A 14,774-nucleotide genomic window follows, 5' to 3' on the forward strand; every position below is an offset into this window, starting at 1 on the left:
GGATTTGGAGGAATTGAATTGAGGAGGAGTTGGATTGAGAAGAGTTAGAATTCGAATTCCTATTGAAGTTGTTTATTAAACCATATGGAATTGGGATGAGAGTGCTACTAATTCCTTACAAGTTAAATTCACATGAATTAGAATTCAAACCAAATTGATTACTAAAATACCCTCATAAAGTAGATAGTAAATTTGGAATTTTAAAAATTGTGTGAGGATATAAAGGATAAAAAACTTAAACTTCTAATGTATTATTTCTCCATGAATTAGAATACCGCCTCAAGAGTCCAATTCCTTCAAAATCAAGAGTTAAATTACTACTTTTGTATGGGTGTCACTCGCATTTTCAGTCCTCCATGTGAAGTAAACATAGGAGTGTCCGTAATAGAAATTTAGTTCCTTATTTTGATTCCGAAAGACAAATTGGGTTTTCCTAAGATTTGGGTATTGTAGAATTCTTTTATATTCCGAGCCTTATTTATGGGCTTACATTTGAAAATCACACTAATTAAGATCTTCTAAAGAGCCTATATACTTTTGGTTCTTGCACAAGTGATTTTATATTTTTGTTAGTTTTTAGTCAATGAATAAGCCATTATGGCCTTTGTTAGTTTGGATTTAGGAAAGTACAATTTTGCCGTTATTGACAAAAAAGTGGTATAGCTAAAAAAGAAAAACGTAAAACTTACCATGTTTTTTTGGGTCATGAAAGTAATAATAAGTTAATAACTGGGTTTGGTGAGATATAGTGAGATATGACATCATTGCATGCACAATATTTTTATTTTTGAGATATGACCTCATTGCATGCACAATATAATGGTGCAACTATAAATAATGGTGTGAAAACTAGAAAGAAGCCAAGAGTGAGCTGAAAGCTAATTAGCAATGGCAGAAGCAACAAAGAGGTAGTGTTGTCTGGTTCTTCTATATGCTTTGTACTTTTCCATTTCTTATTATCTTTCTTGGTTCTTGGGGCTATCGTTTTTCTCAGGTACGCAGTTGTCACAGGGGCAAATAAAGGCATTGGATTTGGCACGGTTAGGCAACTGGCTTCAAATGGGGTCACAGTGGTGTTAACTGCTAGAGATGAGAAGAGGGGTCTTGAAGCTGTTGAACAATTAAAAGAGCTTGGCCTCTCTGACCTGGTGGTCTTTCATCAGCTTGATGTAACAGACCCTGTTAGCATTGCTTCCTTGGAAGATTTTGTAAAAACCCAGTTTGGGAAACTTGATATCTTGGTAAGTTTTGGAATTCTAAGTTCAGTTTTGCAGCTTAAAGAAATAGAAAGCAAAATGTTGCAATTGTGATGATCTCTGATTACCTACTGAAATTCATGCTTTGCTTTAATAATTTATATTTTTAGTTGAAATATACATAACAAAGATCCAAAATGTTTTAACTTCTGTACTGTGTAGGTAAACAATGCAGGAATTATTGGAAGCCAACTGAACCCTGAAGCTTTTAGATCAGCTGTAAGTGGCAAGGTAAGGTTCTGCATATAATTTGTGACCTTAAAAGTAATTGGGGTTTTTGGAATTGGATTCGACATTGCTTCTGGGTCATATATGGTTGGTTGGACCTTACCTTATTATGAATATGCTGCATTCAAAACAATTTCCTTGTTTGAGGTAAGCTTAGAGGCTTAGACTTTCTGGGAACACAACCGTTCTGCAATTTTTTTGTATCTTATAGTGTAGGAAAGTAATGATGCAAAACTTGCAAGAGGGTTTTACATGTCTTTTCATGAATGCAGAAGGCTGAAGAAATCGATTGGAGTGAAGTATCAACAACACTAAACTACGAATTAGCAGAAGAATGCCTGGAAACAAACTACTATGGGACCAAAAGAGTGACTGAAGCACTTTTGCCTATCCTCCAGCTATCTGATTCACCAAGAATCGTTAATGTTTCTTCCCGTTTCGCTAAGCTAATGGTACGATCAACTTCAAAAATGTGTGTTCTTTCTTGGAATTCTCAAGTTTCAACTAGTTGTTAATATCGTTGATGAAGTTTCTGTACAAAAGATCTTAGAGAATTCTTTGTCCTTAATCTGTTCTTCTTTAGTTAATTCTTTCACTAATCGACCTGATTCTAATTTTTTTTTTTTTTTTTGGAAGTTCAATTAACCCTTTGGAAGGTTGTTCAAAATTCGAGATAGTAATAACCGCTCTTATTGTGATGCTAAATATTAGTAGTGAAAGGTTAAATTGTAAGCAATCTATCAATTATATTTAGATGCAACGTTTTCTGTTTCCTAACCAAATTAAAACTCTTCTTTTTTTCATGTTGCTTCAGAATTTTCCAAATGGATGGGCTAAAGAGGTGCTAAGTGAGGCTGAAAGCCTTACAGAAGTGAGAATAGATGATGTGCTTGGTGTGTTTTTGGAAGACGTTAAGCAAGGTTTAGCAGAAACCAAAAGCTGGCCTCCTCTCTTTCCACCCTATTCAGTCTCAAAAGCAGCCTTGAACGCGTACACTAGGATCTTGGCCAACAAGTATCCAAATTTCTATATCAACTGTGTGAGCCCTGGATTTGTCAAAACTGATATAAGCTACAATACTGGCATCTTAACCATCGAAGAAGGTGCCGAAAGTCTCGTTCGGTTGGCGATTCTCCCCAATGGCGGTCCTACCGGCCTCTATTTTCTCCGTCAAGAAGTGACTCCTTTTTGAATATTTATAGTATATGTACAATGTAACATAGGAATAATTGGGGGAGTTATAGATGGGGAGGGGCATGTGATGATCAACTTCCCTAGAGATTTCATATGATGATTCTGCAGTATAAAATAAATTTTGGCATTGCTGAAATTTCTTAAATTCATGAAATAGAGAACACATTTTGCTTGAGTTTTTATTTTTATTTCAATTTGATATATGGAAAGATTGGAAGTTCTGTACTCTGTATCCCTTATAAAATTAATGCCTAGCCTAGAAGAAGTTATCGATTAACAAAGACGCTCAAAGGCCCCAGTATTGTAGCGTGTGGTTGAAAACTGAACCAAAAAGAATGGTTGGTTGAAAGTTGAAATGTCAAAAGCATAACATATGACCTCATTGCATACACAACGTTACTTGAAATATCTATATAGACTTTGAGTGTGTAAATAATGGTCGACTGTATGAGGCCTATAAATAAGCCACAAATAAGCTGATAGCTGAAGCATTAACAATGGCAGAAGCAACAAAGAGGTAGTGCCTGGTTCAAATAAGCAGTATACATATTTTCTTGGACATTTCTTATATTATCTTTCAAAATTGGGTTTCTGTTTTTTGTTTTTTTCAGGTATGCAGTTGTCACAGGGGCTAATAAAGGGATTGGATTTGGCACAGTTAAGCAGTTGGCTTCAAATGGGGTCACTGTGGTGTTAACTGCTAGAGATGAGAAGAGGGGTCTTGAAGCTGTTGAGAAATTGAAAGAGTTTGGCCTCTCTGACCTTGTGGTTTTTCATCAGCTTGATGTTACAGAGCCTTCTAGCATTACTTCCTTGGCAGATTTTGTCAAAACCCAATTTGGGAAACTTGATATCTTGGTATATCTTCAAATTCAAGTTGATTTTTTTTTTACTGTTTATTGCAATAAAGCATAATATTTATTACAATTTTTTATTATACAGAATCTCTAATTATCTACTGATTTTACTTGCTTTGATTTACATTTTACGTTGAAAAAAACATAAAAAGATGAAATATTTGCAACTGCTGTACTGTGTTGTGTAGGTAAACAATGCAGGAATGATTGGAAACCAAATAAAGCCTGAAGATTTTAGATCAGTTGTAAGTGGTAAGGTAAGGTTCTGTGTTATATATATCATATATATCTTCATCATAAGTCAAATTGGATACTGCTTCTTGTTGTTCATGTTTTGCAATTCGTGACTGTGCTTCTAATAAGAAAACTATACTTGTTCTTAGCTATCCAATTATGAATCAATGAAAACTATGCCAAATTCTATTACATGCAAAACAATTTCCTTGTTTGAGGTGAGGTTAGGGGCTTAGGCAATGAAATTTTCTGGGAACACAATCCTTGTACAAATTTCATTCTCTTATAAGTTAGGAAAGTAATGATGCAAAACTTCCATGAGGATTAACTTTCTCCTACTGCATGCAGAAGCCTGAAGAAATCCGTTGGAATGCAATACCGACGACACCGAACTACAAGTTAGCAGAAGAAGGCCTGAAAACAAACTACTATGGTACCAAAAGAGTGACTGAAGCACTTTTGCCCCTCCTCCAGCTCTCTGATTCACCAAGAATCGTTAATGTTTCTTCCGGTGTTTCTAAGCTTGTGGTATGAGAAACTTCAAATTTATGTTTCTCTTTTTTACATTCTCCTAACAAGATCATGTTTCCACTTATTTAGTTGTCAATATGGTTGACGAAACTTAATATTTCAGTCAACTTATTTGCCTTTAGAAAAGATATTTGCAGGATTCTTTGTCCCTAATCTGTTCTTCTTCTTTAGTTCTTTCATAAATGGGCCTACTTGAAATGCAATAACTCTTAATCAGTGTTTTCTACTGGTTTAATGTTTAATGTTTCTGTATTCTATCAAATCAAAACTCTCATGTTTTTCTTGTTGCTTTAGATTTTTCCAAATGGATGGGCTAAAGAGGTGCTAAGTGATGCCGAAAGCCTTACAGAAGAGAGAATAGATGCAGTGTTGGCTGAGCTTTTAGAAGACTTTAAACAAGGTTTGGTAGAAAACAAAAGTTGGCCAACTATATTTCCACCCTATACAGTCTCAAAAGCAGCTGTGAATGCGTACACTAGAATTCTGGCCAAGAAGTACCCCAACTTCTACATCAATTGTGTGTGCCCTGGATTTGTCAAGACAGATATAACCTTCAATACTGGCACCTTAACCATCGAAGAAGGTGCTGAAAGCCTTGTCAGGTTGGCGCTACTCCCCAATGGCGGTCCTACTGGCCACTTCTTTTTATGCAAAGAAGCAACCCCGTTTTGAATAATTATGATGATCACAGAGGTTTTTCATATGTTTCATGAATGAGGGTAATCGAGAGTTCATCTACGATAATGTAACAAATGATGTTGAGAGACTTATATGTTAGAGGTATGTGAGTGATCACCTTCCCTAGAGATTCTTTATGATGATTCTGCAATAAAAGTAATTCACATTTGGTGGATTTATTCTTTGTCCATTATAATTTATAAGTCAATGTCAATGCTACAATTTGTGGTTTCTGCAGATGTCCTGGTACAATTTTCGTTCTCCTATAAGTTAGGAAAGTGATGATGAAAAAATTCGAAGTGTATGATTTTGTGACCGAAGATCCCCCTTTCTCAAGGTCCACAGCCCCTTAGTTATGTTGAAGACTCCACATTTCTTCTATCTAAGTTGAATCCAATTTTGGACATCAACAATGTTCATGGAAATTAATACATTACGTACGTTACTGATTTCATTTGTCTAACATTGTAACTGTACGATCATAGACAGTGGCGGTCCTACGCTAAGGGCAACATAGGCACTAGGCACTAGGTAGGCAAGGTAGGCATGAGCTTCAGCTCCCAAAAAGCTTCTCAGGTGCCCACATGATACAAACTCAACATGCCTTCACAATTTTCATGTCATAAAATAGCAATACATATCTAATATGAAATGTTTATTCATATTCCTATCTAGTTTCTTTATTGCAGTCCTAATTCCCAAAAAATATTTTCCACGCTCCCTCGCAAATATTTTGAGACTCCCTCTTGTATTTGGTTGGAATTTATTATGATAGTTTTAATAGAGAGTTACTTATTTTAATTTAATTATATTTATTTGGTTTGTTAGATTATATTTATCTATTGTACTCAAATTTCAAGGTTGATAAATGAAGAAATTTGTTGTCATATGTGGGGTTGGAAAAATTGTAGTGTTGGGTATATTTAAATTATATATATATATGTTTTTTTATGTGTAACACAGCATGATATTGTTCATAACAACTTCAATTTTGCACAAATAACTGAAGTTCAAAATTTAAAACAACATCACTCATAAGAAAACTTATGCCTACAACTAGAAATAGCATCAGCACTATTGGTTTTTGTGATGTTGTAAGTCAGAAAATGCATTAGTGTAGTATAAAATTCTTATGCTATAAACTGTATTTAGCATCAAGACTATTAAAACTACCGATGCCGTTGCATGTTTAGGCATCGGGGGTCAACTTTTTTTGCCACACATAGGAACTTTAGCATCGGTGTTTATTATAGAACTGATGTTGTAAATATATAAAGGTAATGTTATAGGCAAAGGTGAGTAATACCACGGTAGGAAGGGTGATTTGGCAATGGATGTTATCCGTTGCTGAAGGCAAAATTTGGCAGAGTGAATTATTATAAGCTCTTGTCAAGTTATTGACCCAAAAAAAAATCTCTTCTCAAGCTTTGTATGTAAGTTTTTGCTTACCCAAGTTTGGAGTCTTGGATCCACCACTGATCATAGATCATAGAGGTTAAGTGAAGAAATTTGAGTTCGCACTACAATATTAACTGTCAGTGAAAAAATATTTTAGTTAGCGTATGACATATGATGATGCAGGTGGGGTACATTGTTATGATCGATCCGTCTACCAGGGCCAGAACCAACTTACTGAGGATGAAAGGTGCTGCCGTTGTTGGTGTATACAACCCATTGATTGATGAGTCAATTGTGAGAATTACATATGGGCATGACTTTGACTTGATTCGTAAACGTTGTGGTACCTAGCGTCAGGGGTGGTCCTGAGGGTGTGTAAGTAGTGTCATCGCATAGGGCTCTTGATTTTTGAAGGGCCTTGATTTTTTTTATGTGTACAATATATGTTTAACAAATGTTATATATATATATATACCGAGTGAGCAAATTGTTGACACAAAGACATTCCTAGTTGTGTTGGTTTGCAGGGCCTCAACTTCTATTCAGGGCGCGACTTCAAAACCCGCTTGTGTTAAAGGCTTGTCCGATGTCAACACCCAGTGTCTGGAACTGTTTCTCATTATCAGAAGGAAAAAGTTTACTAAAATAGACATGATGTTGAAAGTGTTATGTACTAATTATGTGGTGGTAGTAGTAGTGATTGAGTGGAGGTGGTGGTGGTGATGAAAATGGGTTGGTGGTTGTGGTAGTGGTAGTGGTGGGGATGGCGATTGTGGTGGTGGTGGTGGTGGTGATGGTGGTGATTGTAATGGTAGTGGTGATGGTGGTGGTGGTGGTGATAGTGGTGGTGGTGGTGGTGGAGGTGGAGGTGGTGGTGGTGGTGGTGGCGGTGGTGGTTGTGGGTAGTGAATGTGGTAGTTCAAATGGTGCAGTTGGATGTGGAAGTGGAGGTGGTGTCATTTTTAAAAATGAATTATGGTATTTTGGGAATTAAAAAAATTCCTTAAATGTTCATCTCTTCTTCTTTTGAAAGCAGCTTTGAAAAGCAACCAAGAGTCTGCTTTTAAAAGCTGCTGTTAAAATACCACTGTTTTTAAAATAATCATGATATTTTATTTTTACCAAATACCTTAAAGTGCTTAATTTTAAAGTTAAGTAGATTTTTGGCGAAAAAATGCAATCCCAAACGGGGCCTTAATCTGACCAAAATCAATATCATGAATATGATTCAACTTGATAATGGCTCTTTAATTATGCTATACTAAATCTAAATGTTTGATGGGCTTGTGTAGGAGATTCACGAGATAAACAATTAATTAAATAAAGCAATAAGTTGAAATAAAGACAATAGATTGCATTTATAATTTAAACATAAAAACTATCAGACACAAATTGAGATAAGTTTCTTGCCCCTCATATCGTAATCAATTGCATTTGATGTGATCTCTAAACAATCGTACAATTATTTACATTATGCAGCCTGCCTCCGGCAAATTAATCATACAATTTGATGTGATCCAAATTGCACCAAATACAAGGCAATGCTCTAGTTTTCTTTCTTTTGGTAAATGATTGACAATTGCTCTAGTTCTCTCATGTGTCTTAACCTTTTTCTTCTTGCTTAAACAAATAAAACCATGCTTTATTTCTTATATACATTATCAATATGGTGTCGGAGCTAAATTTCTGAAAGACTTATCTTTGGTCCAATCTCAAATGTAAATGCTCGAAGATGAAATGATGAAGATTGGCTGATTGGTTTTGCAACATTAGATAATTCTGATTGAGATGAACAGTAAGGATTTGTCCCCCAAAAAATATAGATGAAGGGTAATGAGGAGGGCTTAAAGCCCAAACAAACGTAGAAGAAAAAAGTCAAAGGCCCATCTGTTGCTCTAAAAGAGGTCCAAAGGCCCAGAAAAAGGAAAGAAAACTAAACCAAAACGAATGATAAAATAACTGGTTTTGGTGAGACGTGACCTCATTGATAAAATAACTGGTTTTGGTGAGACGTGACCTCATTGCATACACAACATTGTTTGTATGACTTCATTGCGTAGTCTCAATCTCAATATATATGATCGTAGGTGTGCTGGGAAAGAATGAGGATGAGAAGTTAATCTGATAACTCCTAGAAACAAGCCAGAAGTAAAGCAAAGTTCATAACAATGGCAGAAGCAACAAAGAGGTAATAATAAGTTCCTCTTATGCTTTGGTGTTTGGACTTTCCAATCAAATCTTCTTGCCCACATAAATAACACCCATTTCTGATCTTTCATTGTGTTTCTTGTTTTGCTCAGGTATGCAGTTGTCACAGGGGCCAATAAAGGGGTTGGATTTGGCACAGTTAAGCAGTTGGCTTCAAATGGGGTCACTGTGGTGTTAGCTGCTAGAGATGAGAAGAGGGGTCTTGAAGCCGTTGAAAAGTTAAAAGAGTTTGGCCTCTCCGACCTCGTGGTGTTTCATCAGCTTGATGTAGCAGACTCCATTAGCGTTGCTTCCTTTGCAGATTTTGTCAAAACCCAATATGGGAAACTTGATATCTTGGTATATCTTGAAATTTTAAGTTGATTTTTTTACTGCTTGAAGAAATAGAGAGCAAAAAACATAACAAAGATGCAACATTTGGATCTTTCTGTACTGTGTAGGTAAACAATGCAGCAATTAATGGAAGCACAGTAACGCCTGAAGCTTTTAAATCAGCTGCAAGTGGTAGTAAGGTAAGGCTTTCTATTATATATCATATATATCTTCATCAGTAAGTAAAGATGATTTTGGAATTAAATGCGACACTAATTGAGAAGAGTGACTTGCTTGTGGGTATGGTTGGCTGGACCCTATATTGTTACACTATAAAGCCATATTGGACACTGCTTCTTCTTCATGTTTTTTTTTTTTTGGTCGAAATGCTTCTTCTTGTTGATTTGTTTCTGTACTTCTAATAAGAAAACTATGCCAAATTTTGTTAGATGCAAAAAAAATTTCCTTGTTTGAGGTGAGGTTAGCGACTCAGGCAATGCAATTCTCTGTGAAAACAATCCTTGTACAATTTTAGTTATCTTATAAGTTAGGAAAGTAATGACCAAAACTTCCAAAAGGATTAAACTTTTTCTTCTCCTGGATGCAGAAGGCTGAAGAAATCGATTGGAGTGCAATATCGACAACACCAAACTACGAGTTAGCAGAGGAATGCTTGAAAACAAACTACTATGGTACAAAAAGTGTGACTGCAGCACTTTTGCCCCTCCTTCAGCTATCCAATTCACCAAGAATCGTTAATGTTTCTTCCGGAGTTTCTAAGCTAACGGTATGAGCAAATTCAAAAGGATGTTTCTTTTTTGGCATTCTCCTAAGAAGATCAAGTTTCCACTGGTTGTTCATATGGTTGATAAGTTGAACTAAATATTTCAGTCAATTTAGTTGCCTTACAAATGGTGTGGAGAATTCTTTGTCCTTAATCTATTTTTCGTTTCTTCTTTAATAAATGGGCCTGATTGAATGTACTAAGTACTAACCCTTATGCAGGATTTTCTTTTCTGAATGAACTCTATTGGAACTCTGGGATTATACATTAGAAGATTAATTAAATTCCAGGATAAACCACTTTTTTAGTGATGCTAAGGTTTCAAAATTTTATCTGAACAGTGGTAGTGAAAAGGTTTAATTATTAGAAATCCATCTTTTTATTTACATGTAGATGCAATGCTTCTGTTTTCAAATCAACTTTAAAACCCTCCTGTTTTCATTTTGCTTCAGAATTTTCCAAATGCATGGGCTAAGGAGGTACTAAGTGATGCTGAGAGCCTTACAGAAGAGAGAATTGATGCTGTGGTTAGTGGGTTTTTGGAAGACTTTAAACAAGGTTCTCTAGATTCCAAAAGCTGGCCTCCTATCTTTCCACCCTATTCAGTCTCAAAAGCAGCCGTGAATGCATACACTAGGATTCTGGCCAACAGGTATCCAAGTTTCTGCATCAATGCTGTCAGCCCTGGATTTGTCAAAACAGATTTGAGCTTCAATACCGGCATCTTAACTATCGACGAAGGTGCTGAAAGCCTCGTCAGGTTGGCGCTGCTCCCCAGTGGTGGTCCTACGGGCCATTACTTTAGCCGAAAAGAAGTGACACCTTTTTGAATTTTCATAGATGATCACAGGGGCCCTTCATATGTTTCATGAAGAATGATCATCAATAGCTTATGTACATTGTAACATATGAAGCTGAATGACTTGAAATTTTTTGTTTCCTTTTTGGCATACTCATAAGGAAATCAAGGTTCCACTAGTTGTTAACGCGGTTTATGTCACTGCCCAAGTTTTGAAAGAAAAGCATTCTGGTGGAAATAGCTAAAAGGCAAGCCCACAATGAACCAAAAGCAGTCAAGGACAAGCCTCAAGTTGGTGAGAAGTTACCTCCCAAATGCACAAACAAAATGTACAGCATTACCATGAAGAAGTTCATAATGATAATAAAACCAAGGAAAGAAGTTTCCTACCAAAATGAAAACAAAAGGTTCTGAAAAATTAATGTTAAACAATCGTCACTTTTATTGACCAATAAAAATAAAAAAAACAATCTTCACTTTCATTAGTGCCAAGTGGGTTCACTTCAGAGGACAACCACTCAATTTTGGAAGGTCGAATGGATGGCTCAGAAGCAGTGAATTTTAGCCAAGGAAATGGTTAAGAACCTTCCAATTTTCTTTTCTTTTTTAAATTTTAATTTTTTTGTTACCAACTCTGGTCAAACAATGGGAATTTGAAATCCATATTTTGATGTAGGAATAGGAAAAATAGTATGATTCAATTATTTTAAACCAATTCTAATGTTTGGTATACACAAAAATGAATAGATTGGAACCACCCACTTTTGAGAATGTGAAACTTATGTAGAATGATCCCATATGAGTTCTATAGCATATTCCTCTCTAAAATACCAGATAAAAAATTTCCTCAGTCACTGTGCAGTTTTTCCACAAAATAAAATAAAAAACCTTCATTTCTCAACTGTCATATTGGAAAATAATAATAAATAATATTATAAATGTCTTTATACATCCCAACAACTGCCCAAGTTGCGCCACTGAAAAAGATCTGTTCATTTTCTGTCCTGCTCAAACTTCCATTTCAGAGCTCTCATTCAACCCGCACTTTCTTCTCTCTCGCGATAACCCAATTACAAGGTACAATCCTTTTTCTTATTCGAGTTATCAATTATTCATTCACTAATTTGTTTACAGCTTCCCATTAGAGAATGCTCATAATCTTTAAACCTCATTCAGAGCCTGAATCTTAAAGTTTTCTTCTTCTTTTTCCCCTCTTTTGGGTGCATTTAAATTTGGGTTTCTTTCGTTTTTCAGTTATTAATCCTTGTTGGTTTTTTGGGTACTTTTAGTTTGCAATCTAGGCCTCATTCAGTCAAATGCATTGTCAAAGCAATGTACTTTCAAGTAGAAAAGTACTGGGTTCTGGATCTTAATGCTTTTTAGCGTCTGGGGAGTATCTGCTTTGCTCTTTCCTACAAGCTTGCTTGATTTACTGGGCGCTGCTTCTTACCTGATACTTTTTATATTCTTTTGCAATTTGGAATTCCAGTCCCCATCCCAATTGTCCATTTTGACAACCTTCCATAAGCAGCTGTTGAAATTAAAAGATCAAATTGTTAATTGAGAACTGTGGTATTGTGGATTTGGTGACAGGAAAATTAGATTTCAAGTGTAAATGGCTGTCAGGAAGCCTGGTGTGATTGCCTTGTTTGATGTTGATGGGACTCTCACAGCTCCTAGAAAGGTATAGATCTCTGATTATTATTGTCCTCTTAAATTGCTTATTCTTTTTAAATTAGCATCTAATCAACCAATTTATTACATGGGCTTGTCAATTTGAAAGAAAATTTTCTGCATTTTTCCAAATCAGTTTATGCATGTATATCTGTTGTTGAAAACATCACTAACTCAGTACCATTCACTTGAATATTAGGCGGTTACTCCAGAAATGTTGGGGTTCATTCGAGAACTTAGGAAGGTACATCACCCATTACCATCAAATAGTAGGCTCTGTTTTTTCCTTTTTGGTGATGGGTGGAGATATGTGTTAGTTTTTTGTGCATGATCAAAAGCTTTGTTGAAGTGCAGGCTGTTACAGTGGGAATAGTTGGAGGATCTGACCTTTCTAAGATAACGGAGCAGCTTGGAAGGACAGGTGTGTACTTTTTTCTTGTAGAAAATGTAACTCCAAAAGACATTTAAGTCTAGATATTTACTCATTATGCGTGCAATATATAAACATATACACCTCTCAAAATCAATTTGTTTATATTGGATCTTGACAACCAAGGAGTTTGAAGGTTTTAGCTTTCTGCCAAAAGAAAAAAGACTTAAGCTCAGCTTATTTACTTTTGTGTATAAGATGCTATTCAAATTGTTTGGTTGCATCTATTGTTGGCCTTTAAATTGTCTTAGTAAAGTATATGCTAAAGTTTGGTGCTTTGTTCCTTTTTTCTTCAACTCTAAGATATCCTTTAGTGTTAGTTCTTGAGGGATATTCTGGACACATGCTTAGCTGTCTAATTTACTAATTTTCAAAATCTGTTGAACTATGTCTATTAATTGTCTCTTTATCTTTGCAGTTATTGATGACTATGATTATGTATTTTCTGAGAATGGACTTGTGGCTCACAAAGACAGGACACTGATTGGCACCCAGGTATTATACAACTTAATGAAATAATAGAAACAAGTTATCACATTCATACAGTGTCCTTATTAAAGTGATGTTTTCTGAAGTTAACATCCATGACAGTGTTGCATTTTTTTCCCTTTTCTCCTACATCTTTCTTAATTTGGTAATTACTCCAAATTGATGCATTTTGCTTTTTGGATAATTTAGAGCTTGAAGACATTTCTTGGAGAAGAGAAGCTGAAGGTAAAACCCATGCTCTGTTGCATGCTATGACCTCAAGTTCCTTATTAGAAAGATACCTAAGGTGTCAAACACAGCATGCACAAAGAACCTGGAAACTTAATCAAATTGTTCTTCAGATTTATTTGCAATGATTTGCATACAATTCTGCAGGAATTTATCAATTTTACACTTCATTATATCGCAGACTTGGACATACCTATAAAGAGGTTAGTGGAGTGAAAGCCTTGTTAATTCTTAACCTATCTTTAGTAAACTTATAATTTCATTGTTAATTGTAACTGTAGGGGTACATTTATAGAGTTCCGAAGTGGGATGCTTAATGTATCACCAATTGGGAGAAACTGTAGCCAAGAAGAAAGGGATGAATTTGAAAGATTTGACAAGGTTAGATACTTAAGTAAAAAACTAAAATTGTGATTTTATTTTCATTATAAAGGATATGAATTGTCTTTTGCGTTTGTATATAACTTGAAAGATGATATTTGGTCTGCAGGTTCAGAATATACGCCCAAAAATGGTATCCATCCTTCGCGAGAAGTTTGCTCACCTTAACTTGACATTTTCCATAGGAGGACAGATAAGCTTTGATGTAAGCAATAGTTGATATTCATTCATGCTTGATGATTTCTGGTTATTTATTCATTTTTATTTTTGCTTGTCCTCTCTTGGAATAGTCTAGTAAAGGTCATAGGGATGACATTTGAAATTGAACATGGATGGTTTTCAATGCTTGTAACAGGTTTTCCCTCAAGGTTGGGACAAGACATACTGCTTGAGATACCTAGAGAAGTTTCAAGAAATCCATTTCTTTGGTGACAAAACTTACAAGGTTAGTCCATAATTTCAGGGCTCTACCCTCTTCTTAGTTACACATGTTACCATTTTGACAGCTTCCTTCTGTTATTTCGTAAGTTCTTTTTTCAAGTCCTCTGTTCTATACTTCCTTTATCTGGGCCTCAAGACTTGTGAGTTTCATCTTCTGCAGGGAGGAAATGACCATGAAATTTATGAATCTGAACGAACCGTAGGTCATACAGGTAAGCTCTCATTTCAGGTCGAAGTGACTTCCAGCCGTCTCATCATTGCTTAGCACACTTAAATGAACATATCCAACATGATTATCTGATGCTCTACACTTTTTGCAGTTACCAGCCCTGAAGATACAATCAAGCAGTGCAAAGCTCTCTTTCTGAGCCCCTGATTTCGTTCCAACTTTTTGGTTTCGGATTATATGCCATTTTTCAAACAAGAAGAAAAAGTTGTATGCCATTTGTAATTCTGTATTTGAGAATAAATGTTAAGCTGAAATCTGCAGTGTGTAATATTATAATTAGACGCAAACCTATTGGTTCAGAAATTGCATCTTTTGCATTGTATTTTTGTACCACTTGTTCCTATATATTTAAATCTTTCTTGAAAAGAATTGTTCACTTTTTTCCACATTGCTTCTGCTAGATGTGACCCAGTTCGATAATTT

The 14,774-nt window shown here is 35.5% G+C and overlaps 3 protein-coding genes across 4 annotated transcripts; all 3 read left to right on the plus strand.

Moving 5' to 3' along the window:
- LOC109947661 ((+)-neomenthol dehydrogenase-like) lies at nucleotides 889–2,895 on the plus strand. 2 transcript variants are annotated; one of them, XM_020558338.1, is made up of 5 exons: nucleotides 889–908; nucleotides 995–1,241; nucleotides 1,419–1,475; nucleotides 1,757–1,936; nucleotides 2,299–2,895. In XM_020558338.1, exons 1-5 carry the CDS (start codon nucleotides 889–891, stop codon nucleotides 2,674–2,676), a joined length of 882 nt encoding a protein of 293 aa, XP_020413927.1. In that variant the 3' UTR covers nucleotides 2,677–2,895. The 2 variants fall into 2 exon arrangements, with proteins under 2 accessions (XP_020413927.1, XP_020413928.1); XM_020558339.1 differs by having other exon boundaries at nucleotides 1,760–1,936.
- On the plus strand, nucleotides 3,150–10,726 carry LOC18785929. The gene is made up of 10 exons (XM_007218690.2): nucleotides 3,150–3,195; nucleotides 3,290–3,536; nucleotides 3,724–3,792; nucleotides 4,118–4,297; nucleotides 4,595–4,965; nucleotides 8,523–8,564; nucleotides 8,677–8,923; nucleotides 9,025–9,096; nucleotides 9,504–9,683; nucleotides 10,133–10,726. Exons 1-10 carry the CDS (start codon nucleotides 3,176–3,178, stop codon nucleotides 10,508–10,510), a joined length of 1,806 nt encoding a protein of 601 aa, XP_007218752.2. The 5' UTR covers nucleotides 3,150–3,175; the 3' UTR covers nucleotides 10,511–10,726.
- LOC18787652 (phosphomannomutase) lies at nucleotides 11,366–14,734 on the plus strand. The gene is made up of 12 exons (XM_007220944.2): nucleotides 11,366–11,556; nucleotides 12,073–12,163; nucleotides 12,353–12,397; nucleotides 12,508–12,574; nucleotides 13,002–13,078; nucleotides 13,262–13,297; nucleotides 13,448–13,503; nucleotides 13,582–13,681; nucleotides 13,791–13,886; nucleotides 14,037–14,126; nucleotides 14,283–14,334; nucleotides 14,443–14,734. The coding sequence occupies exons 2-12, from the start codon at nucleotides 12,095–12,097 to the stop codon at nucleotides 14,496–14,498; spliced, it is 744 nt and encodes a 247-aa protein (XP_007221006.1). The 5' UTR covers nucleotides 11,366–11,556; nucleotides 12,073–12,094; the 3' UTR covers nucleotides 14,499–14,734.

Source organism: Prunus persica, chromosome G2 (assembly GCF_000346465.2).
Source record: "Prunus persica cultivar Lovell chromosome G2, Prunus_persica_NCBIv2, whole genome shotgun sequence".
In the NCBI taxonomy this organism is placed as follows: Eukaryota; Viridiplantae; Streptophyta; class Magnoliopsida; order Rosales; family Rosaceae; genus Prunus; species Prunus persica.